Below are 24,495 nucleotides of genomic sequence, written 5' to 3'. Positions count from 1 at the left end.
ACCAGGGCCATTCTGATCCTGCTGCTCAGGGAGAGGTTTTGGGTTGAGCACAGAGCCCTCCCTCCCTGTGGGACCAGCAGCCTTTGGGTTCTTTCAGAAGTCCTGCACAAATGCATTTTTGGAGTTGTTTTTTCACCCTGCTGTGAGTTAGCAGCCCCTGGCTCTGGCTGCTGCTCTGTGTGTTAGAATTAAAGAGCACAGCAGCTCTGTTGGAACCCTAAATCCTGTAACCAATAAATAATGCTGGTGATGTACTCAGTGAATTTTATATAAAAATATTTACTTCTATTAAGAATAAACTCTACCATCACATCAGTAAAGGGGAGACATTAGGGAGGGATTTTGGAGAGCAAAGTTGTTTGCTACCCTGACTCTAAAGTGCAGTAGGTGCTCCTGGGCTGTGTGGAACAGGGGGAATGCTGCTCCCAGACCTTCTGGGGGCTCTGGAATGTGGGAGCTCAGCCTCTGCAGCGAGCCAGGCTGCCAGCTGAGGGCTTAGCACAGGGGTGAAGGGCAAAACAAACAACAAATTGTTATTAGGGAGAAAAAACTCTCACAGTGAGGGTGGTCAGACGCTGGGACAGGGCCCAGGGGGGCTGGGGCTCCCTGTCCCTGGGGATGCTCAAACCCAGCTGGGCTGCCTGGAGCTGCAGCCCTGCTCTCCGCAGAGGTGTCTGCCCCAGCTCACTCCCAGCTGAGATGTTCTGTGGATATTTGTGCCACTTATGCCATTAACAGCCAGAAGTGCTGAACAGTTTGCTCCAGCTGCAGTGCTTTAACAGCCAGCAAAGCTGTGAGAATAAACTGTTCAGAAAACTGCAGTTCAAAATCACCAGTGTCTCCTTAGGAATGCCAGAGCCAGCCATGGGGTTCCTGGGGGGGTGTGATGAGGATAACCTGTAATTTTGCTGTCAGCACTTGAGTGTTAGCACAGGAGTTTTTGGTCTCTCTCCAGACTCGAGGTGCTTTGGTTGGGAGCTTTCTGAGGTAAGCTTTGGGGAGCTCTGTGCCACAGCTGTCAGCATTGGCCTGTTCCTACTCCATGCTCTAATCCCAGTGGGCTAAACCTGGTAGTTCTCCTCAGGAACTGAGACCTGGACATTCTTTCTGTGCCTGTGTGAGGTGGGTTTGGTGTGTCACACTGAAAGCCCCAGCAGGGTCTTTGTGCAGCACCGGAGCAGGCCAGGGCTCCAGGATGTCCCCAGGGACCATCCCGAGCCACAGGCAGGCTAGGGATGTGGAAGGGAAGAGGTCTCTGCCTCCCTTACCTGGTCAATACGACAGAAAAGGTGAACTGACTTTTAAAGTGCTAAAACCCTCCATGAAATTTGTGTGGGAGTTGCCATAGGGATCTGTGCCTGGGGAGCTGAGCTGGGCTGGCTGCTCCTAGCCCAGCTGAGACCCCCAGCGCTGACCTGTGACAGGGGACACCTGTGGGAGGGAGGAGGCTCCGTGGGGCAGCAGCAGCAGCAGCAGGAGGCTCTGTGGGCAGCGGGAGGAGCTCAGGGCCGCTGCAGGAACCAGATCTCGTTGTGGCGGTTGGCGGCCGCGGGGTTGGTGTAGCCGGCGATGATGAACGTGTCCCGCAGGCACAGCTCGGGGCTCTCCAGGATGGCTGCCAGCAGGTTGATCTCCCTCATGATGGAGTCCTCGTTGGTGATCCCTCGGAAGCTCCTGCAGGGGTCAGCTCAGGTCAGCTCTGGCTGCTTCCACAGCTCCCTGGCACTGCTGGGGGTGGCTCTGCACCCTGGGGACGGCCCTAAGCTGCACCTGGGGAGGTTTAGGCTGGACTTGAGGAAAAAGCTCCTCAGGAAAGAGTGATTGGACATTGCAAAGGGCTGTCCAGGGAGGAGGTGGAGTCACCATCCCTGGAGGTGTTAAAGTAAAGCCTGGATGTGGCACTCAGTGCCATGGTCTGGGTGACAAGGTGGTGTTAGGGCATAGGTTGGACTCAATGGTCTCAAAGGTCTTTTCCAACCTAGTTCATTCTGTGATTCATTTTAAACCCACTGTTCTTCCAGAGCCACTGTTTCATTTTTCCAGAGCCACTGTGTTCATTTTAAACCCACTATTTTTCCAGAAACGCCTTCTGACTGACTTGGTTGTGTTTCACCAATGATCCTCACTGTGATTAATCCCAAACCATTTTTTCTTAAAGTTTTCTGTGCCATGTCAGACACTTTGTTCCCAACTATACAGAATAGTCTGAGGGTGTTTTAGCACACATTTACAGATCATTTTACCAAGTAATTGGTATAAATATAGAATAATCTGATCTGGAAGGGACACACAGGGATTGTGGATTCCAATCCTGTCCCTGCCCAGACCCCCAACAATCCCACCCTGGACATCCCTGGCAGCGCTGTCCAAACCCTCCTGGAGCTCTGGCAGCCTCGGGGCCGTGCCCATTCCCTGGGCAGCCTGGCCAGTGCCCAAAACATTTCCCTGCTATTAATTTGTAACCTTTATTTCCTGACCATCCCATTCATAAAACAGGCAGCTTTTACAACTCTTGAAATTAAGTTTTACAAGGTCTAAAAAACCTAACATGCCCAGACTGAGAGCTGGGTGTTTGTCCCGTGTTTAGCAGAGCAGTTACAGCATTTCTCACCTGCTGTAGACAATGGTGGCAGGCCACTCCTCGATGATGATGTCAGAGTCGAAGGGGTGTGGGGGCTCGTCCTGCAGCACCTCGGGCAGGTAGTAGGCCACTGTCACCGCCTGTGTCATCGCCGACTGCGCCTCGTTGGTGTGCACGATGGTCACGATGGGCACAGTGATGCCCAGGTACAGCCCTGCCCACACACAGGGGGTCAGAGCACTCGGGAGGCTCAGGGAAAGCTTTGCACACTGTGCCTGCCTGCTGAGCTTGGGGGTCCAATCCACATTCATATGGGGATAGTTCTTCTGAGTTGGGGGTTATTTGGGCAAGTCAAAAGTTTAGTGCAGTTCAGAGGATGCTTAGGCTTAGGGATAGGGCCAGTATGAATAGGACTGTGTTTATTACTCTTCTCTGGGTTTAAACCAGATTCCAAGGATTGGAAGTGCATCGTAATTAGTACACTAGAAAAGCAAGATCCACATCAGTAGATAGAAATGTAGAGGAATAATCATACGACGTCTACAAGGTGTCAGTATCAGGCGGCTGCTTCAAACCCGAAGTGTTTGAAGGGATTTCACAGGGAGTTCAGGCAGTGCGGGTGTGCTCTGAGCTGGGAGGAGCAGTGAGTGCCCAGAGCAGCTCTGGCTGCCCCTGCATCCCTAAAAGTGTTCCAGACCACTTGGACACTGGAGCTTGGAGCAGCCTGGGACAGTGGGAGGTGTCCCTGCCATGGCAGGGGTGGAACAGGAAGATCTTTAAGGTCCCTTCCTACCAAACCATCTGTGACTCCATGATTTCCCTGTGCTTTGTAGTTTGTGTGTCTGTGTGTGCAAATGTTTGTGCATTTGTGTCCAAAACACAACGTTTGGTGAGCTCTCCCCTCGTCATGGAGGGCAGGGAGTTTGCCTGAAGTCTTTTCCCCCTCCTAAAGGAGTTGTGTTTATCTTCAAACTGACCTTGTGTCATGGTTTAGATATTTGGGAACAAAACTGCAGGCAAGAGAAGGGGCTCTCTGTGGATTCACTGAGGTTTTGCTGGTGATAAAAATGTTGCAGTATTTTTTGCACTGTTGTGTGTTTGGACTGCAGGAGGCAGAGGGAACTTCCCTTCTGTGCAGTTTGATAACAACCCTGCAGTTCTGGAGCTAAAATTACTTTTAAACCACATTAAAGTGTTAAAAGAATGGGGAAGGTACCTGGGGAGGGAAAAGCTTTTGTGATCAATGTTTGTATTTTCTTGCAAAGATACTTAAGGGCTGAGTCAATTACAGCAGAGAGCACTGAGCATAGCAAAACTTGATAGTAACTGGAGGATGAAAAATATGAGAACTGATGTCTGGAAGTGAAAACCAGATTAAATTGGATTGCACACCAGGTGCACATTTTACAGGCAGGCACAAGCTCTCTAGGACATGGTGGATTTGCCATTATTTTGAGCTAAAACTGGATTATCTTGCTGGAAAACATGCTTCAACCACAAATTTGCTGTGTCCATTGGGACAGGGACAATTTAATATCTTGAACTAAAGGAAAGGAGGCAGAAAACTCTGCTCCCTTTTGGGGTCACACTCTGCCAGGTGATTTCAGTGCTGCTGTGAAAATGAAACTCTGCAAATCTTGCAGCCAATGCCAGATTTACAGCAGAGAGCAAGCTGGGACAGTGGGAGGTGTCCCTGCCATGGCAGGGGTGGCTCTGGGGGGGATTCAAGCTCCTTCCAACCCAAACCATCCCAGGATTTCTATGATTTTTCTAGAAAGGCTGTATGATATAAAAACATCCCTGTAGGGTGTGTATTTGGGACAAGCTGTTCAAAGCATCTCCCTAATTAGGAGAGAGGGCAGAAATACAATTTTCTGACTGCTGTGGGGTTGGGGTGTCCTTACCTGAGGAGTTCTGCTCGCAGATGTACCTCATGAGCTTCATGAAGCCGAGGCAGATGCTCTGCTCGTACTGCTTCTCTTTCATTTTGATACAAGCCCACTTGGCTTTCCCATACTGCCTTTTCTCATAGAGCAGGTCTCCCAGCTGCAGACACACAGGGAAGAATTTGGGATTGTCATTTAATCAGCTAAAAACACCAACCAAACAAATACAAGTTAAGCACAAGAACTGCATCTTTTCAGCTCTCAGTGCCATGACCTTGAAAGAAACGTGAATTTTAATCCTTCCTCCTACAAACCAAGGAATACACTGCTGATCTTGGATCAAAACTGACTTCAGCAGATTTTTAGCTAGTTCTCCTTTAAAATAAGGATCTGTCATCTTTTGGACTGGCACTATTAAACATTTAGTTGCAATTAACACTGAATAACCTTATTTTTCAGCTGCAGTTGTTACAGTAACACTGTAACATTAAAAAATGCTTTCAACATAAACAGTCAGGAGTGCCAAACTTCATTTAAACACACTTGAGTGTGTTTAATTGAAACATACTCAAGTTATGGTATTTATAAGTGTGAATTATTCAAATCTATGTAAAAGAAATGTGGCCAAAAAGTCCCCATAGAGGGTCAGTAAAGGTTTTCGTGGTTTTTGATTTAAGGTTAAACATTTGTTTGCACATTTCCTGAGCTGGAAGCAATTTGCTGTACATTAATTTCAGTTTTTTATTAGAGGATAAGATGGGTTTATAAATTGCTGCTTTGTTTCATAATGATTCATGATACAGAAGTACATTTTTAGTTTTAAATTCAGTTATTCATCTCTTTCAAGTACTCTTTGCTAAGCTGTTACCAACATGACTGTAAAGGAGCAAATGCACCAATTTAAGTGAAGAAAATGGGCATTTAATTTCAAATGGCAAAGAAAGAGGGTTTTTGTTAAATTAATTGTGTCTCAAAGGGTGTAATTCCTGGCCATCTTCTGGCTTGCAAAAAAGAAAATTGCACATGTCCAAGGAATGAGGTGTTCCAAATGAGAGGCAGTGGCACAGTTACAGTGCTTTGCACTCGTGTTCAGAACCCCACAGAGTTGAAAGCCCTTTGTGAGGAGCCCATTCCCATTTCTGGGAGGCAGGGGGAGGGCAGCAGTACCTTCTCCTTGCGCTGGATCAGGGTGAAGGGGATGCTCTGCCTCTCCTGGGGGTTGTTATTCCTGGTCAGCTGCTGGATGGGCTCTGCCATGTCTGCAACAGAACCACAGTTGCCACGTGAGACTGCAGAAACGAGACTGAAATGTGCCTCATTCCCTTGGGCTGCTTTTAGTTGCTCTTCTCTAGGCAAGGAAAAAGCTTTTCCTAGGAGAGGTTTGTCACGGATGATTTTATGAAAAATCCTTTCCTTAGGATCTTTCCTCCTGAGAAGCTGAGAGGCCTCAGGAACAAAATGTAAACAATTATTATCTGCTCATGTGGAATGCAACAGGTGCATCTGTGATTGGTCTCATGGGGTTGTTTCTAATTAATGGCCAATCACAGCCCAGCTGGCTCGGACTCTCTGGTCAGTCACAAGATTTTATTTCCTTTCCCCTTTCCTTTCCCCCCTTTCCCCTTTCCTTTCCCCTTTCCTTTCCCGCCTTCGGATGAAATCCTTTCTTCTATTCTTTAGTATAGTTTTAGTATATAATTTTTAAATATAATATATATCATAAAATGATAAGTCAGCCTTCTGAAACATGGAGTCAAGATTCTCATCTCTTCCCATGTCGGAGTTGCCAGCAGATTCAACAGAGGTTGCCTGGGTTCTGCCCCTGTGCTGGTAGGAATGGGTTTCCCTCTCCCATTCCCTCCATTCCCTACCCAAGTGTCCATGGAAAGCTTTTGGCTGTGCCCCATTTCTGGCCCTGTGCAGGGGCCATTCCCAGTTCAGCACCTCTTGTGCTGCTGGATTCAGGTGTATCCACACAAAGGGAACTGGGGTGGCTGCTCTTGTTGGCAGGCTCAAGGAATTGAGCTGCTCTGGGAATGAATTTCCAAAGGATGTTTAATTCTATACCTGTGGTTGCCCTGACATCAATTCTAGCTGGAGGTCATGAATAAATTCTGCTCAGGAGGTGATCCCTGCCAGACAGGCTTGGGAACTGTGAGTACAAGGTCAGTCTTAGGAATGGAACACCTCTCTTCCACAAGAGTTGTTCCCCTGCCTGCCAGAGCTGGAGTGAGGAAGGCATTTGTGTACTTAGAGGATTAGAAACTCGATGTTATGTGCAGTGTTTGACAGCCTGGATGTGAATCCCTGCCCTGCTGCCCCACGGTGTGTGCTGGACATGCAGGAAAAGGAGGAGTTTCAGCTCCCAGAGCCCTTTTTGGGGAGCTGGAGGTGCCTCAGGCTCTCAGTGGAAGAGGCAGGATAATGGGAGAAGAGAGAATTTATTATCCATGTTTGAGAGGAGAGGAGAATTAAGATGCAGGAGAATTAACTTGGCCGAGGTCACTCAGTAAATCTGTAGCTGAGCTGGGAATCAAACCTCCATCTCCTGGCATCCACTCCAGGGGTTTAGCCTAAGACTGTTTGGAATAGTAAAGATCCTTAAACAAAGGGGAAGGAAAAAATACAGGTAAAAAAGCTACATTGTAGTTAAGTGTAAGCATTTTTTCTTTGCAGTGTGTCACTGGGAAACATTTCAAATGTAACTAATAACTGACATGTAAATGCATCTCTTTGGAGGCTGAGGGAAAAATAGAGTTCACCACTGAATTTTCCAAGAATTAGGAAAGCTTTCAGGACTCTAGAATTTAGTCTGTTTTTAGATTATCAATTAGTGGGGATGGGTTATGTTTTTTGCATTCCATATTAGTGCAGAGGATAGGGATTACAACTGATTAAAGTCCTTTGGGGAGTTTTATCCTTCAGTTTCTGAATCTGTGCTTTGTGTTGTCCCAGTGTGGAGAGCTCCACCTGTGCAGGGCCAGGCAGGCAGCAGAGGGACAAGGACAGTTGTGTTTTCTGCAGTCGTGGTTTCAGTGATGCACAGGGATCATCCCAGCCCCCAACAATCCCACCCTGGCCATCCCTGAGGGTGCTGTGCTCCCTCCTGGAGCTCTGGCAGCCTCAGGGCCGTGCCCATTCCCTGGGGAGCTTTTCCAGTGCTGATTTCACCCTCTGGGGGAAGAACCTTTCCTAAAATCCACCCTGAACATTCCCTGGGTCCTGTCCCTGTCCCAGGGAGGCAGGGACATGGGCTGCTCCTTGTCACAGGGGGATTCCTCCTTCAGCCCTGGTCAGGACCTTGTATTACTCTAAAAACCTTGTATTATTCTGTTTTGATTTTAGTAATGTGTGCTGGGTGCCGCAGAGCAAACCGGTAATACTGTGTAACTAAATGATATGGATAACTATGTAACTAGATAATACTGTATAACTGTGTAACTCAAACATGCTCACACCCTGCTTTTGACATATTCCTTGGACTTTGTATCCCTCCTGATGGAATTTAGGAATTCCAGTGCCAGATGCCAGAAGAGCAGGTAATTCTGTGGGAGGGCTTTGGTTTTCTGCTGCACTCAGGAGTGTTAAATAGAGACCCTGCGTGCCCTGGGGATCCCGGAGCTGTCCGATTCCAGCATTCCAGACACAAACCCGTGGCTGCTGGAGTGACTGCTGACACTCTGGGATGGCCCTGGGCATCCAGAGACCCTGCAGGGGCAGGGAGAGTAAGGCAAGGCAGGGAGCCCTGCTCAGACCAATCTTACCCTTCTTTTAGCACATTAATTGTCATTACAACTTTACAGAGTTAAGATGAGACTTCAAAATGTGTCTGGAAAAGGAGGCTGGACTCAATTTGCTGTGTTGGAATGTAGAAAGAGTTTTTAAAGAACAGTAATTTAATAGTGGTAGTGTCCAGTGCAGCCTGGGCAGGGTTTGGCTCTCCCCACCTCGGGGAAGCTGAGTTCTCTGGCCAGGACAGAGATGCTGCAGATCTCTGCTCCTCTGGCCAGGACAGGGCAGAGTTAAATCTGACCCAGCTGAGCCTGTGGTGACTCTCTGCTGCTTGTTAGGAGTTCTCTGACTCATCAGTCTTTCAGATTCTCCAGTCTTCTTAAAATTGAAAACAACTGATTCTGACTAAGATGAGCCTGGGAGCCTCGCTGTGGAAAGCAAATCAATCCTTTACTTGTTTACTGTGTGCCGTTTTTAAACACAGCCCTCTCTTAGAGAGCTATACAGGGGTAGAGGGGATACTTTTAGGAAGAACACTTTTGCAGGTAGTCAGTTTAATATTTAATTAGCTCTGAGAACTCTCACTGGTTGTTTTCAGTGCTAATCGGTCACTGAATTAGGTCTGAAAACTCACACTGATTGTTTTTAGTGCGAATGGGTCACTGAATTAGCTCTGAAAACTCGCGCTGGTTGTTTTCAGTGTGAATAGATCACTGAATTAGCTCTGAAAACTCGCGCTGGTTGTTTTCAGTGTGAATAGATCACTGAATTAGCTCTGAAAACTCGCGCTGGTTGTTTTCAGTGTGAATAGATCACCCCGGCGCTGCTGCAGCCGCTTCCCTGCCTTGTGGAAAGATTTGCACCGCCCCGGCTGCAGCTTGAGCCGCTTCAGAGCCGGGCTGCGGTGGCTCAGACTCGCGCAGGACTTGGCTGGGTGTTCATTGCCGTGTCCCGCGGCCCCAGCCCGTCCCCAGCCCCGCATGCCGGCCTTACCTCGGGGCACGTCCACCTGGTGCCCCCGGCCCACGCTCTGCCAGTAGCTCAGCAGCCGCTCCTGCTCCTCGTCGTCCATGCGCTCGGCCGCCTCCTCCTCCAGGCTGCTGCCGTGGCTGTGGTACGCCGAGTCGGGGCTCTCCTCGGCCAGCCCGTCCAGCTCCTCCAGCGTGATCGCGCCGGGGCCGCCGGGCCCCGCGCCGCCCATGCGGCACCCGCCCGTCTCCATCCCCGCTCCGCGCCCCCGCCGCCGCTGCCGCCGGGCTTATCTAGGGACCGACACCGGGGCGGGGGCACCGCGGGCACCGCCTCTGCCCGCCCAGCGCCGGGCAGGGAGGGATAGAGCCGGGGATGGAGGGATGGGGCAGCGCGGGCACCGCCTGAACGCCCAGCGCCGGGCAGGGAGGGATAGAGCCGGGGATAGAGGGATGGGGCACTGCGGGCACCGCCTGAACGCCCAGCGCCGGGCAGGGAGGGATAGAGCCGGGGATAGAGGGATGGGGCACTGCGGGCACCGCCTGAACGCCCAGCGCCGGGAGGGCACCTGGGCATGCAGGGATGGATGGATGGATGGATGGATGGATGGATGGATGGATGGATGGATGGATGGATGGATGGATGGATGGATGGATGGATGGATGGATGGATGGATGGATGGATGGATGGATGGATGGAGCGAGCTGCGGGTGGAGGGATGGGGACCCGCCTCTGCACACCCAGTGCCGGGCAGGGCACCTGGGCATGCAGGGACGGATGGATGATGGAGAGAGGGATGGATGGACAGACGGATGGGCGGGAGACCACCTCTGCCCACCCAGCGCCAGGCAGGGCACCTGGGCATGGATGGATTGATGGATGGATGGATGGATGGATGGATGGATGGATGGATGGATGGATGGATGGATGGATGGATGGATGGAGCTGGGGATGGAGAGATGAGGACCCAGGCAGGGATGGGTAGAGCTGGGGATGGATGGATCCAGACTGGCTGCCCGCTCCTGGTACCTTCACCCCGTGCTGCAGGGACTGAGCAGAACTTAGACACATTTATGTTCTGGCTGTTTTCCCACTCATTCCCTCTCTCCCAGCCGCTCTCTTTGTTATGTTTTCCCCACTGCTTTTCATGTCCCATTAGCCATTCTTTATTGGGATTTTATTTTGCTGCTTTCAAACCACACTTTAAAGACAGATCTTTCATTTTGTTTAGGAGATCTCTGAGGTCTTGCCAAAATACTAGGAGTGCAAAAATTCTGGGATATTTTGTTACTGAAGTCCAGCTTTGGAGGTTTTCAGCTGTGTCATTTTGCAGTTTGTTAGACAAGCCTTTGAATGAGGGAGATGAGCAGCCCCGTTATGGGGTGGATATGGCAATTGAAGCAGGATCTGGATTTCAATCAGGAGTCTGTGTGGACTCTGTTGTCTTTTATTCCAAATTTAACATGAAATGGTTGTTGTGGCCCTTTTTGTGCAGGCAGGAAAGGGAATCCTGGGGCATTTAGGGGTTTAGAGTAATGGGAAAATAGTCCTTTCCTGTGCACTCTTGATGCTTCCAGGGAAAGCTGGAGGATGTGACTGTTGTCACATGTGCTTAATCTGCCCCCTCTTTCCCTTTTTCTGGGCAGTCCTTTCTCCAGGCTCAGCTTTGGCTCTCCAGCCCCAGGGGCTGAGCTGGCTCTGAAAATGAGCCCTGAATTGCCCCAGAAGCTGAGATGTGCCTGCCCTGGTGTGCTCCTGGCAGGGCAGACCCAAACCCTGCTGGGCCTTGGAAGTGCTCCTGGGGGAATCCGTAACCAGAGGCGCAGCTGGGAATGTCCTGAGAGGGACTTTGGGGTGCAGGGGCTGCAGGCAGTGAAGCACAGGTCACTGAGGGGGTTTGGGCTCTGCCTGCAGGCAGTGAATCAGCACCAGAGCCTCTGGAATTCACTGGGAAGGCAAATCCTGGAGCAAGGCTGGAGCTGGTGCTTGTTTAATGTCTGGGTGGGTGCTGATCTGATTTCACGGGCAGCTGCCCCAGAGCAGCACCACGGGCTGGGCAGTGGCCAGAGACCTGGCTGAACCCTCAGCCCTAAGGGGAGGCACAGTGGGAAGCCATCCCTGCCCCAGGTAAATCCCACATCACACACTCCTGGGCTGGGGGGAGGAATTTTCCACCAAACTTTGGCTGTTGGGTTATCAGTACCAAGGGGGGGCATCCTTGGAGATTTCTTCCAGGAACTGGCATTCCTGTTTGAGGCAGCGTGTGGATGTTCTTTTTCTGCCCATCTTGCATAAATAATTCATGGAAAATAATCCCAACTCTTTTGTCTACACATTAATTATGAGAATTAATAGTTGCTTAAATGAAATTATTTCTAAATATCAATTGTCTTTGCTGGAGATGAGAGAAAAGACAAAGAAAAACCAACCAGCAGAAAAAGAGTTTAAAATCCCAGCTGAATTTCTCTATATATGCCAAATGCCACAGAATATTGACTGGGAGAAAGAGGCTGGGAGGAGTTTAAAATCCTGTTTTAAAAATCCATCTGTACAAATTACTCTGTGTGTATTTAATTTGTCTTTGATTCCTGATGAGCTTGGTAATTAGTGTATTTGATGGAGTACTGAAGGTGTGATGGGCTGTGTCTGGATGGATAACAGAGGAACTCCTTGTTACTGCAGGTGAAAAAAGCTGATTTTTGTTGTAGTTGTTGTGGTTTTTTCACCAAACTTGCTAATTTTGTGTATGACTGCTGGCTAATAAACAGCCACTCTTTGAGAAAACACAGTTTTGGTACTGCTGTGTTCTCTGAGCATTCCTGGCAGGTTCTGTCTCTGAATAGAACAGAAAAACTGATATTCAGCCTTTAAAATTTCAGATCCAAACCATCCTCAGTGGATGCTCCTTTCTGTCTGACAGTCACTTACTGAGTGGTGAATTGATGTAGAAAAGTCACTTATTTTAACATCTCTCAATAAAAATTAAAATTGTTCTTGGTGAAATTAGTTGAAAAGTAAAAACTGGAGGTCTTGTTTTATAACCTTTAGGAAAGGAAAAATGCTGTAACAGGAGAAAACTCAGCTCTTAGAAAAAGACAAACTATTGGATTTTTTTGGCTGGATTTTTTTCCCTAGATTTTTTTCCAGGAAAGAACAGTGGATTTTCAGTGTGTCTCATGGCCCTGGAAGATTGGGAAGGGCGTGAATGAGTTAATATAAACTTAAACTAAACTTAGGTGCCAGGATCTTTACTGGGCTGAGCAGTATTGGGTTTGGAGAGTGACAGGATCAGCTAAAATGCACCCTGCCCTGCTGTGCCCTGCTGCTCTCCTTCCTTTACTGGCCAGGTGAGAAAACGTCAGGAAGGAATTGCACAAAATGCACTTTTCTGCCTGGTTCAGAGTTTGTTTGGCTCGACTCTGAAGTTTTATAAAAGAATGACTAAAATTCAGTGCCAGTCAGAGCTCCAGAGCCTCCCCAGCAGGCAGACACTAACTGTGGTTTGTTCCTGGAAGTTTTGGGAATACTGGCTGCTCCATGGACACTGCTCAAGGTATCACACTGGGGGAACCCAAAGCTCCCTGGTTTCAGTGCTGGGACAGAGCAGGGAATGCTCTGGATCCTCCTCTGCCCCTCCCTGGAGCAGTGGGAGGCTCTGGCTGTGCTCACACTCCCTGCAGGATCCCTGCCCTGGCACAGCCAGGAACCCCTCCTGAGCCCCCTGTGCAGCGGGGCCTGGTGGGCACAGCCTCCTCTTCCTCCTCTTGCCCTGCCCTGCCTTCCTTGGCTCTGTTCCTCGAGAATGGGAGGAGCTGGAGCAGCTCAGGGCCAGCACACATCTGGATTTCTCCTGGAGCTGTTGGTTGTTCCCTGCTCCTGGTTTGGGGGATCCCCTTAGGGCAGAGCAGGGCGTTGGGGTGTGGTGCTGCCTCCCTGGCACTACCTGGGCTTGTTTGCTTCACCAGCTCAGCCCCAGAACATTGGGAAGGGATCCCTGGATGGCCAAGGCCAGGTTGGACACTGGGGCTTGGAGCAGCCTGGGACAGGGGAAGGTGGCCCTGCCATGGCAGGGGTGGGATGGATGGGATTGAAGCTCCTTCCAACCCAACCCAGTTTGGGGTTCTGTGTGAGCACTGACAGTGCTGGAGCCAGGGGGTCTGGAGGAAGGTGCAGCTCTCTTTCAGCCCAGTGTGGCTCTGTAAAACCCAGTCTAAAACCCCTCCCAGGGAGGCTGGGAGCGCTTGGGGAGCTCCTGTGGAGGGGATGCACCTTTGGAGTTCCTGTTTGTGGAGGTCCTGCCTGCTTAGCAGCAGGTTTCTGCCACCCCTCCTTCTCCCCTGGGAAAGAAAAGCCACCCTAACAGTTATTTTCTGTGGTAAAGAACCCCTGCAAATCTGCACTAAAATAATTAGGTCAGGGCGTTAGTTTAGAGCCTTTGTTTTTTATTGTGCCAACAGAAAACAGATTAGGAGCAGTTTTTAGTGAGGGGTAGCTGGCACAGGAACATGAGTCCTTTGCCCTGTACAAGTCCTCAGCTCCTGTCAGAGCTCCAAAACCAGGTTCTAAGCTCATCATGGGCTCCAAGAACTCATTGTGGTTTGCTGTGGGAGATAGCTCAGAACAGAGAAAGTCTTTGTGCTCTTGGCAGGTCCAGTGCAGGATGGGATAACTCTGCCAGTTGTCTTCTATCTGCTGGCTGTAAATCTGGCAGCTCTGAGCTCGAGAAAGCCACGAGTGCTCCTGAGCAATTAATTGGAATTAATTCTATGGCTGTGTTTGGGTAACACGACACTGAAGTGTTTTGGAAAGGCTGAGGGGACTTTTGCGGAAGTATTATCTTTTTAATTAAAAATGAAGGTATGGAGGCAAGATAAATGTAACCAGGGAGCAGTGCCTGCTGCTGAGGCTCTCCTAAGTAGGTTGTGTTTACTGTTCCCTGGCAGTTTGAAGCTCCAGGTGACTGCATCCTGCTGCCTTTCATAACAGCACCAGGTTGTATTGCAGAAGGTGATTAAATCAGACAGGGGTGTACATTGAGCAAACAGGGACAATATCATTTTCTTATATGTCAGTAACTAGGTCAAGGGATGAAACAGAAAAGTACAGGTAATGGAAATTGCTTTTTAGAAAAAAATGCTCTGCAGCAACTATAGGAAATCATAAACCAGTGCTGAAATATCAGATTTAATGGCCATTACTTTTTAATAAAAATATTAATTTCTTTTCAAGAGGAACGTTTGTGAAAAGCCTGAATCTGTTTCTACTACTTGAGACATAGTTTAATCTTCATCTTCAGCATTTCAAGTGTGCCCGTGTCCAACTGTTTGGGGTTTGATGGGAGGGTAATGAGATATTCCAGTGGTGTCCATTCAAATAAAAAGCACTGAGTTCTTCCTCCATGGTCAGCATTTTGGTGTATTTGGAAAATGCTTTTTCCTGTAAGCTGGCACAGACATCTCTGTCCTTTTAAAGGGACTCATCAGGTACAGCCCGGATTGAAGAACAACAGAACAGTAACAAACTCTGTGATAAAACACCATTTGAAACCCTTAAAACTAAACTGCATTTTTAATTTTGTTCTCACTAATATGAGAAATGAAATCTTTGTGCGTTCAGCCTTCCCAGTGGCTTGGTGGATGGTTTTGGCTGTAATTTAAGAAAACAACATTTGATTTCTTCATTTATTTCCCCCTTTCCTCCAGAAATTCCTGGCACTACTGCAGCCTCCAGTTGGTGTTTGCTTGTTGGTGGTGTTTGAGGTGTTAGTGGTTTATTTGGCTTAATTAATCCATGACCCTTAATTAGAAGGAATGCCTGGGGATGGAGTGTCCTTCCTGCCTTGCTTTCCCTGGGAGCTGTGAGGCCGTGACCCAGCTCCCCTGGGGATAAAGGAGACCTGGAAGGGCTTGGGAAGGCCTTGGGTGCCCCAGGTGACACCTTTGGGTGCCCCAGGGGACACAGAGCAGGTAGGGAGGGGCTGCCCCAGGCCTGGCTCCCATCCCACGGCCCAGGGTGAAGTCAGGGAATGGTTTGGTTGGAAGGGAATTAAATCCCACCCCTGCCATGGCAGGGACACCTCCCACTGTCCCAGGGTGCCCCAATGTCCAGCCTGGCCTTGGGCACTGCCAGGGATCCAGGGGCAGCCACAGCTGCTCTGGCAATTCCAGCCCAGCCTCTCCCACCCTTCCAGGGAAGGGGAGCAGCCCAAGATGCCCCAAAGCACTGAGGATCCTGGCTCCATGTCTGTGGGTTCCCTTTATCTGCTGTGAGCTGCTTACCCTGCTGCTGCAGTGTGAGTGACCTGGGGCTGGGGATGGGCAGGGTGGAGATTCCCCAGCACGGCTGAGCTGGGGCTGCCCAACTTTCCCTGAGCCCTTCCAAATTCCCCCTTGCATTTTTGATTCTTTGGGGGATTAATGCTGCGGTCATTGATGGTGGCAGTTACTCCCACTCCATTCCTTAGGATTTTAGATTAGATTTAGATTAGATATTGGGAAGGAATTCCTGGCTGGGAGAGTGGGTGTGGGAATTTTTAAAATTTGGGGAGGGGCTGGGCTGAAATTGCCAGAGCAGCTGTGGCTGCCCTGGATCCCTGGCAGTGCCCAAGGCCAGGTTGGACACTGGGACACCCTGGGACAGTGGGAGGTGTCCCTGCCATGGCAGGGCTGGCACTGGGTGGGATTTAAGGTCCCTTCTAGCCCAGAGCATTCTGTGATTCTGTTTTCATTTTAATGCCACACGGGTTCTGCACACAGAGTAAGGTAAAAGAAGACCTATAAATAAACAATATAATAAATTAATTTTTGGACTTAACTATAGGAATAATCAAAGCAAGCAGACAGAAGTTGAGCTGAGCTGCCCCTGCACTGCCAGAGCATCAGCAGCATGTGCATGTTAAGGATATTTGTGCATCCTACCAGCATCTGGGAACCCAGGTGGAGGAGTGTCCTGAGTAACAAATGAGTGTTGTTACTCAGGGATAAACACAGGCTGGGTTCTACATGAGGCTCTCTGTACCTGTCAGGACATTTTCTCCCCACCAACTTCACTGCTGGGATCAGTGTTGGAAGCCTGGCTTAGGCCTGGCTTTATTGGTTTGGTTGGATGCTTTTCAGTGGGCTGAAGGGACACTAAAGGGATTAAGCATTTGTTACACTATAGCCCTCTTAGGGCAGGGCAGCTGTGCTGCTGCTGGAGTGCCTGAACACTTGGGAAACACATGGAAGTAGCACTGGGAAACTGTCTGTGAGCTTTGGAGAAGCCTATTCTTGTGCACTGGGTTTTTTGGGGCCCTTGGCCAAGAGGGCCAACAGGTTGTAAACAGGGTTTGTGGGACAAATCTGATTACTGCAATTATGGCAGAGTTAGTGCTCAGGCCAAACTAAGTCAGTGGAAAAATCCTGACCACCTAAGGCTGGGAAGCAAAGAGGAAAAACAGGATTAAGATGCATTAGTGCAGGTTATTGTCCTTGCTGCAGCGAGCTGGAAAGCAGGTACATGTGATGTTGGAAACCAAGCTGTGTTTTGGGGTGGGTTCTGCAGGAAATGGGACACACTGCTGTGCCTGTTCCTTTCTGCTCCTGTCTCCCAGTTCCCATCCCTTCCACACAGATCCTGGCCAGTCCTTCACCCAGTTTGGGCTTCTCAGAGGTGAATCCAAGTGCTCCTGGGATCAAAGTGCCATTGGAGTGTGAGCAGTGAGAGGGGACTGCAGCCCCTGTTCCACACCTGGGGGTCCCTCCCATTCCTGTCCCCCTCTGCTGGCTCAGCCCTTGTTCCATTCCAGATCCCAGGGGGATTTTCCCCTCCTCAGTTCCTGGGTGGATCCAGGGTTACCCTGGGGCACCCCTGAGGGTGTGGGAAGGGACCCCCAAGGATCATGGAGTCCAACTCCTGATCCTGCACAGGACACCCCAACAATCCCACCTGTGCCTGAGAGCCTTGTCCAAGTGCTCTGGCAGGAATTTGGGGAATTAACCTAAAAACATCCTGATTATGGAGAGCCTTCCACTTGAGGCAGAGCACCTGGTACAGTAACACAGCACTCAGAATTCAGCACAGCTCACTATGGAAAATCCTGCGTCTCAAATAAAACCAATGAGCTGCTCATGTTCTGTTGTGTAGGATCTATAAACTAAAATCATTTCAAAGGGCTCACTCCCCTTCACCTGTGCTGGGTTTTGCTTGCAGGTGCTGGAAGCATTTGCTGGGCGCCTGATTAAGGTGGGAGTTTTATCCAGGAGGGATATTCCCAGCCTGACCAAGTACCAGATCATCCTGGCAAGGGATCAGTACAGGAAGAACCCCTCTGCACAACATGCAGTAAGTTCTTTATTTATTTCATGCTATTAAAGTAGTCAATAAATAGGAATAATCCATCATTACAGTATTTCCGGAGATATTTTAAGTAGATTTCTGGTTTTAGCTGTGGAATAAAATAGAATCACAGCAAGGTTTGGGATGGAAGGGATCTTTAAGATAATTTATGAAATCTATTTTAAGATCTTTTATGAAAAAATACTCCTAATCGTTCTGCATTTCTGGATGCCAGTATAGAAGGGTTAAGGAAAAGATCAGGCACTCCATTTAAGTGGAATTGCTTTGAGAGCTTACATTGTAATCACTGACAGCCAAGTTTTCATTTTCCCCTCAAAGGTATATTCCTGTTCCTGTTTTTTGGTAAATCCTCATGGAATGGTCTAATTTTGTAAACTTTAAAAAAATGCCTAAAAAAAGACTGTGTGCCTCAAAAAGAGCAATGGGAAATCTCCTGCAGTGTAAGCAAGGCAATTTTCCTGACTTAATTCCATAGCCTGGGTGGATGTGTCAGAAATCCCAGATTTTCCCAAATGCTGATGGCTCAGCATCTGAGGGTTGATGAGCTAATGTTGGGAGATAATAGAGGTATTTTGGAGAGTATTTTGGAGGTGGAAGAGGATTGCCTTCACTGAGCATTGTGCAGTCTGTCCCCTGAGGGCTCTGATGGACAAACTGCTCCTTGGGCATCACTTTGGGGTTTGCTCTGCTCCTCAGGTGTCACTCTGGTTTTGGGCAGGAATTGCAGTGGGATTCCTGCTCCTCAGCCACTTCTTAACTCTGTGAGAATCTGCTTTTCTCCCCCAGGGAATCCATCAAGGCATCATTGAAGGAGACTTTGCCCTTTGTATCAGTCTGTACCACGGGTACGAGCTGCTGCTGCAGATGGGAATCCGCTCCTTATTCATCTACCTGTGGGGAATCATGGATGGATCCAAAGGTGAAATCTCCTCAGCAGCATCCTTCCTTTCAGCTCCACTTCATTTACCTTGCTGCATGGCTGGTTTGGCACAAAACACCTTAAGGAATGAGGGGCTGCAGATGGATTTGGTGTTTTGTTCCCCTTATTCACAGAATCACAGAATCACTGCGTTGGGAGAGACCTTCAAGACCATTGAGTCCAACTCAGCCCTGGCACCCAGTGCCACATCCAGGCTTTGTTAAACCCACCCAGGGATGGGGACTCCACCACCTCCCTGGGCAGAACATTCCAGAACTTTATCACTCTTTCTATGAAAAACTTGTTCCTGATATCCAGCCTGTATTTCCCTTGGCACAGCTCGAGGCTGTGTGCTCTGGTTGTGTCAGTGCTGCTGGAGACAGAGCCCAGCCCCAGCTGAGCACAGGCACCTTTCAGGAGCTGTGCAGAGTGATGGGGGCAGCCCTGAGTCTCCTTTTCTCCAGGCTGAGCACCCCCAGCTCCCTCAGGGGCTCCTCACAGGGTTTGTGTTCCCAGCCCCTCTCCAGCCTCACTGTCCCCTCTGGATGTGCTCAGTGTCCCAAGGTCCTTCCCAAGCTGAGGGGCCAGAGCTGGGCACAGTGAGGTTTGCTAAAAGCAGAGTTTGGGAAAGGAAATGGGATCCTGAGATGTTCCAACTCTCTCCAAAGGATTGTCCCGCAGCAAGAGCGAGCTGGGGCGCAACCAGGACTTCATGGAGCTCTACCAGCAGCTTCAGGACATGTTCTCAGACACTGCTGTGACTCCTGAGAGTGGAAGTGCTGGCAACAGCACAACAGGTCAGGTTTGCCCCCTCAGGAACAGAATATTCCTGTTTAAAAGTTGTGCTGCCCTGGCTGCTGCTCTTTATTCCAGATTGAATCCCAATGTTGTGTCTCTCCCTCCCTCTCACTCCTCCCTCGGTGGTTTTAGCTACTTTCAAGGAGGTTTTCTGTGTTTGAAAGTTTTTATTTGCTCTAAAAGGAGGGTTAAGATACAATTGTTTCACTGTAAGTCTTTTCCAGTGTGACTCTAACAAAGTAACAGCACTTTCCCAAAAACTGGGTTTAACAAATGTTCTTCTGTCAGCAGTTTATTATTTTGTTTAGTACCAATATCTAAGTATCAATATCAGGATTTGGGTCTGACTCAAATAATTACAGTGGGAGGGAATGAAGTTCGCTGAACCTTCCTGCTTGTTGCAGGTTTATTTACATCTTTCATTACTTTATTTCCCTTCCAGGGTTGGAAAAGAAAAAGGAATTTGTCTACAGCCATCCAAAATTGAAGAAATTGGAGGAGATTGTAATAGAACACTTCAGATCCTGGAAACAGGGAGGTTCTGGTGGGTACCAACAGCTCAGGAAAATCTGGCAATGGAAACAAGGAATATCCTCCTCACTGATTTCCTCCTTGGTGCTGCTTTATTGCTTTGATTGTTTGTGCATCTTCCCCTCTAGAAGAACTTCACCACAGGATTTCTATAAGATAAAACTTCCTCTAAATTCTCATTATTGATTTGATATAAACTGCTCTAACAGCTGAGTAAAACAGGGATTGGGAACTCATTTCTGGGCCTACCACCTTTCCTGCTGGTCCTGTCCCAGTTTGTCCTGGCAGCCCCCTCAGTCCCTGCTGCAGAGTTCCAGGAGCACATTTAAGGACCTCAAGCATGAAAATTCTGATATCCAGCCTGAAAATAACAATTAACAACTCTGAGGCATCAATTTGAAGTTCAGACCCTTCAGTTACATTCACCTCTCTCTCTCTCTCTTCTTTTTCATCTTGATGAAGATATCACCCGCATCTCTTTGGTTTTGGGATGTTTCAGCTTCTTGATCCCAGCCTTTGGAATATTACATGAGTAATAGCATTTGTTTTGCATCTTGTTCACTTTTTATCTTGCCTGCTTGGGTCTTTGTGCTCTGTGAAGTTCTAATAGTTTCTGACCTGCCCTTCCCTCTTTTTTTTTGTGGTTTTTTTTTCTCTCTTGGATGCCCTGTTCTCAGCAAACCTTTGAAGTGACTGAAGTTTTCTACAAGGCAACTTTGTTTCCCAGTTCTGTGTTTGTAACTTTAGGATAAGTCCCAATACATTTAATGCAGTTCGCTCCTTTTTTCCCCTTCCCATTCAGAGTTCTTTCTGTCCTCCTGCCTCCCTCCTTTTGCCTCCACTGTAAAAACTCTACATTTGAGATGGAGAGGGAGGGAATTCATGCCCAAAGTCATCAGCCCTACCTGGAACAGCACCAGCCCTTTCTGTTCCATTCATTGCCCCTGGATCCCTGGCAGTGCCAAGGCCAGGTTGGTCACTGGGGCTTGGAGCAGCCTGGGACGGTGGGAGGTGTCCCTCCCATTGCAGGGGTGGCACTGGGTGGGATTTAAGGTCCCTCCCAACCCAAACCAGTCTGGGATTCTGGGATTATGTTTCTGCTGTCCTGAGAGTGCCGAAATAGAGACAACAGCATAGTGAGCTTCACTCCAAAACACTTCCCATCCAACCCAGCTTTTCAAAGTGACTTTAGTAAGGGTGCCTCAGATAAAGACATTCTCGTTCTCCATGAGCATGAGAACCTGCTTTGATCCAAAGAGGAATTTTAAGGAGGTGGATCTTGGAGCATTTTCTGCCCATTTTCTCTTCCCATTGAGTGAGACTATGAGAGCTGTGAACGTGTAACTTGTAGGGGGTGCCCCATCCTTTTTCACTGCCGATTCTATTAAAACCTGCCATTTCCAAATCCAGCAGATGAGGACAGGAGTGAGGGCTCCCCCGGGGACACGAGGGTGATGATCTTCTCGTCGTTCCGGGACAGCGTGCAGGAGATCGCCGAGATGCTGGCGCGGCTCAGCCCGGCCGTGCGCGCCATGACCTTCGTGGGACACTCCTCGGGCAAGAGCACCAAGGGCTTCACCCAGAAGGAGCAGCTGGAGGTGAGGAAAGAGGAGGCTGGGACTAGGAATTAGTGATAATTAGTGATGCACATTCATTGTGTGAATAACTCCAGGAGTATGGACTGTGTGGCAGTGGCTGAGCTGTAAGTGTCGTTGGTAAATCCCCGTGGAGTCCAGTGGTTTCCAGAGTACCCAAAATTATACTCACTGAACAAAAGAGACCAATAATTTATATATTTATATTATCTATAAATAGAATTATTATAATTTATATTATTTATATTATATTAACAACTGCTAAATTAAAATGTCAAAAATCTGGGGAAATATGCAAATACATGCTGTGGGAATTTTATTTTTTTTCTAGGTAGGAAAGATAAGATCTAGCATGAAATTCTGATCTAGCAAAGCTAAAAAAAGAGACAACCCCTAAAATATTTAATTACTAAATTGGGAGGATCAGTTTTAAATGGTTGGAGACAGAATAAGGTGTGGTTTTTTCCCTCTATTTAGAGTTAAAAAGTTGAAATGCTGATGCTGGTCACACTGGCGTGGCGTTTGATCACAAGGTAGCAGCTGGGAAATCTAAAAAGACAAAATTTGTCATTTTAGAATTATCTTGGTTTGAAAAGCCAGGTGTCTGCTGAGGAAGGCAGGAGCCTCCCCTGAAACAGAAAATGTAAACCCCTTCCTTATGAATTATTATAATTTTTAAATTAAGCGGCTCTCAGGCAAAGATATGGGAGTAGGAATAACAGGAATTGGAATAACAAATTTCTTTACTAGGAAAATAAAAAATACAAATGCAATAGTACAAAAAAACCCAGAAAACAAACCCCTGCCAGAGTCAGAGCATGCCCTGCCCCCTGTGTGTCAGGGGCTGGCACAGCCCCATCCCATGGGGGCTCAGCCCTCCTGCAGTGCCAGCTGTGCTGCTGCTGCAGCAGGGATCCTGCACAAGGGGGGAGTTTTCCTCTGCAGCTCCAGGGCTGCTGCAGATGGGCCTGGGCTCCCTCTGGCAATGCAGGGCAGCAGAAAGCTGCTCCTCTGGCAATGCAGTGGGCAAAGGCTGCTGTGCTGCTCCAGGCTCAGATTGGATCCAGGTAGGAATGCTTGGCTCCTCCCCTGGGCGCAGCATCTCCCCATGGGATGCTGGAATTGGATCAGCCCTGCAGGGACACTCAGTGGCCATGGACAGCAGAGATCTCCTGGAGGGAGGATTGGCTGTGGGAGAGATAAAGAGAAAACTGCCCCATGGACAGCAGAGAGCCCAGGACAAAGATACAGCTCAGTTTTCCTGGCTGAGCTGCTCAATCCCATTCCCACTGTCCCTGCAGGTGGTGAGGCGATTCCGGGAGGGCGGCTACAACACCCTGGTGTCCACGTGCGTGGGCGAGGAGGGGCTGGACATCGGCGAGGTGGATCTGATCGTGTGCTTCGACGCGCAGCGCAGCCCCGTGCGCCTGGTGCAGCGCATGGGCCGCACCGGCCGCCGCCGCCACGGCCGCATCGTCGTCATCCTGGCCCAGGGCCGCGAGGAGAGGGTGAGCCAGGGAAAGCAGGGACAGAACACCTGGCTGGCCATGGGCTGTGCACAGGGTTAGGGATGGGAGGGCATGGGGTGCTGTGACCGTGTTCACAGGGGTCCAAGGATGAGGGAAGAGATGAGGATCTGACTCCATGTTTCAGAAGGTTTGATTTATTATTTTATGGTATATATTATTTTTAAACTATACTAAAAGAATAGAAGAAAGGATTTCATCTGAAGGCTAGCTAAGATTAGCAAAAGAAAGAATGATAACAAAGGTTTGTGTCTTGGACTCTCTGTCCGAGCCAGCTGACTGTGATTGGCCATTAATTAGAAACAACCACATGAGGCCAATCACAGATGCACCTGTTGCATTCCACAGCAGCAGATAACCATTGTTTACATTTTGTTCCTGAGGCTTCTCAGCTTCTCAGGAGAAAAATCCTAAGGAAAAGATTTTTCATAAAACATGTCTGTGACAGGGTGGCACAAAGGGCAGGCAAAGGGCACTGCCCTGCAGGGAAGATGGGGCTGGCCACCAGGGATTCCACAACTCATGACAGAACAGGGAAAGGAGAAACCACGAGAATTTGGGATATAAGGGGAAAGGAACTGGGATGGATCATGGTGTTGTGCAAGACTCCATGGGGAAGTCCTTTCTGTCTGTCCAGGTGGGGAAAACTCTCTGGTAGGTCTGTCCAAGGCAGTGCCCTGGATTCAGAGGATTCCACACTCAAGGAGCATCCCAGCACAGACACCCAATAACCCCACTATGGGCATCCCTGGCAGTGCTGTCCAAACCCTACTGGAGCTCTGGCAGCCTCGGGGCTGTGCCCATTCCCTGGGCAGCCTGGGCAGTGCCAGCACCCTCTGGGGAAGAACCTTTCCCTGAGCTCCAGCCTGAGCCTGCTCTGGCACAGCTCCAGCCCTTTCCTGGGTCCTGTCCCTGTCCCAGGGAGCAGAGCTCAGAGGTGTCCCTTGGGACAAAGCTGCAGCCCCCAGGGAGTCTCTGCTCAGCCTCCTCATTCACTGTCACAGGAATATCCAGCACAGAACCCCAGAGCGGTTTGGGTTGGATGGGACCTGAAAGATCCTCCAGTTCTACCCCCTGCCATGGCAGGGACACCTCCCACTGTCCCAGGGTGTCCCAGTGTCCAGCCTGGCCTTGGGCACTGCCAGGGATCCAGGGGCAGCCACAGCTGCTCTGGCAATTCCAGCCCAGCCAGGAATTCCCAATTCCCAATCTCCCATCCATCCCTGCCCTCTGGCACTGGGAGCCATTCCCTGGCTCCTGTCCCTCCATCCCTTGTCCCCAGTCCCTCTCCAGCTCTCCTGGAGCCCTTCAGGCCCTGCCAGGGGCTCTGAGCTCTCCCTGGAGCTTCTCCTCTCCAGGTGAGCACCCCCAGCTCTCCCAGCCTCCCATGTCACCAAATATTAAACTGCAGCTCAGAGATTCCAGGGCTTTCCAAGGGTGCAGAGGAAGGTGTGGGGTGGGGGCTGGAGCTGGGGGGGACCCTGGGGGTGCTGCTGGTGACAGTGGCTGTTCAGGCTGGTGCTTACTGGGCTGGTGACGCCACTGGCACCCAGAGCTGGCTTTAGTGGCCGCGCTCTTGCGTGTGAGGATGAGGAGATCGGCTTAGGTGCAAATCCACTTT

General features: G+C 49.4%; 1 protein-coding gene across 6 annotated transcripts in view; it reads left to right on the top strand.

Moving 5' to 3' along the window:
- FANCM (FA complementation group M) overlaps nt 1–24,495 on the top strand; it is a 56,830-nt gene that overhangs the window by 6,181 nt on the left and 26,154 nt on the right. For 5 of the 6 annotated variants that reach the window (XR_004060759.1, XM_030949040.1, XM_030949037.1 and 2 more), the window contains exons 5-10: nt 17,359–17,490; nt 18,292–18,424; nt 19,093–19,221; nt 19,665–19,766; nt 21,164–21,351; nt 22,650–22,856. Coding sequence is in view for 5 of the 6 variants with exons in the window: in XM_030949040.1 (XP_030804900.1) it covers nt 17,359–17,490; nt 18,292–18,424; nt 19,093–19,221; nt 19,665–19,766; nt 21,164–21,351; nt 22,650–22,856 (891 nt within the window). In the remaining variant the exon portion in view is untranslated. The remainder of the gene's footprint in view (nt 1–17,358; nt 17,491–18,291; nt 18,425–19,092; nt 19,222–19,664; nt 19,767–21,163; nt 21,352–22,649; nt 22,857–24,495) is intronic. The other variant, XM_030949038.1, reaches the window with a different exon arrangement.

Source organism: Camarhynchus parvulus, chromosome 5 (assembly GCF_901933205.1).
Source record: "Camarhynchus parvulus chromosome 5, STF_HiC, whole genome shotgun sequence".
NCBI classification, from domain to species: Eukaryota; Metazoa; Chordata; class Aves; order Passeriformes; family Thraupidae; genus Camarhynchus; species Camarhynchus parvulus.
This window is presented reverse-complemented; position numbering and strand designations above follow the sequence as displayed.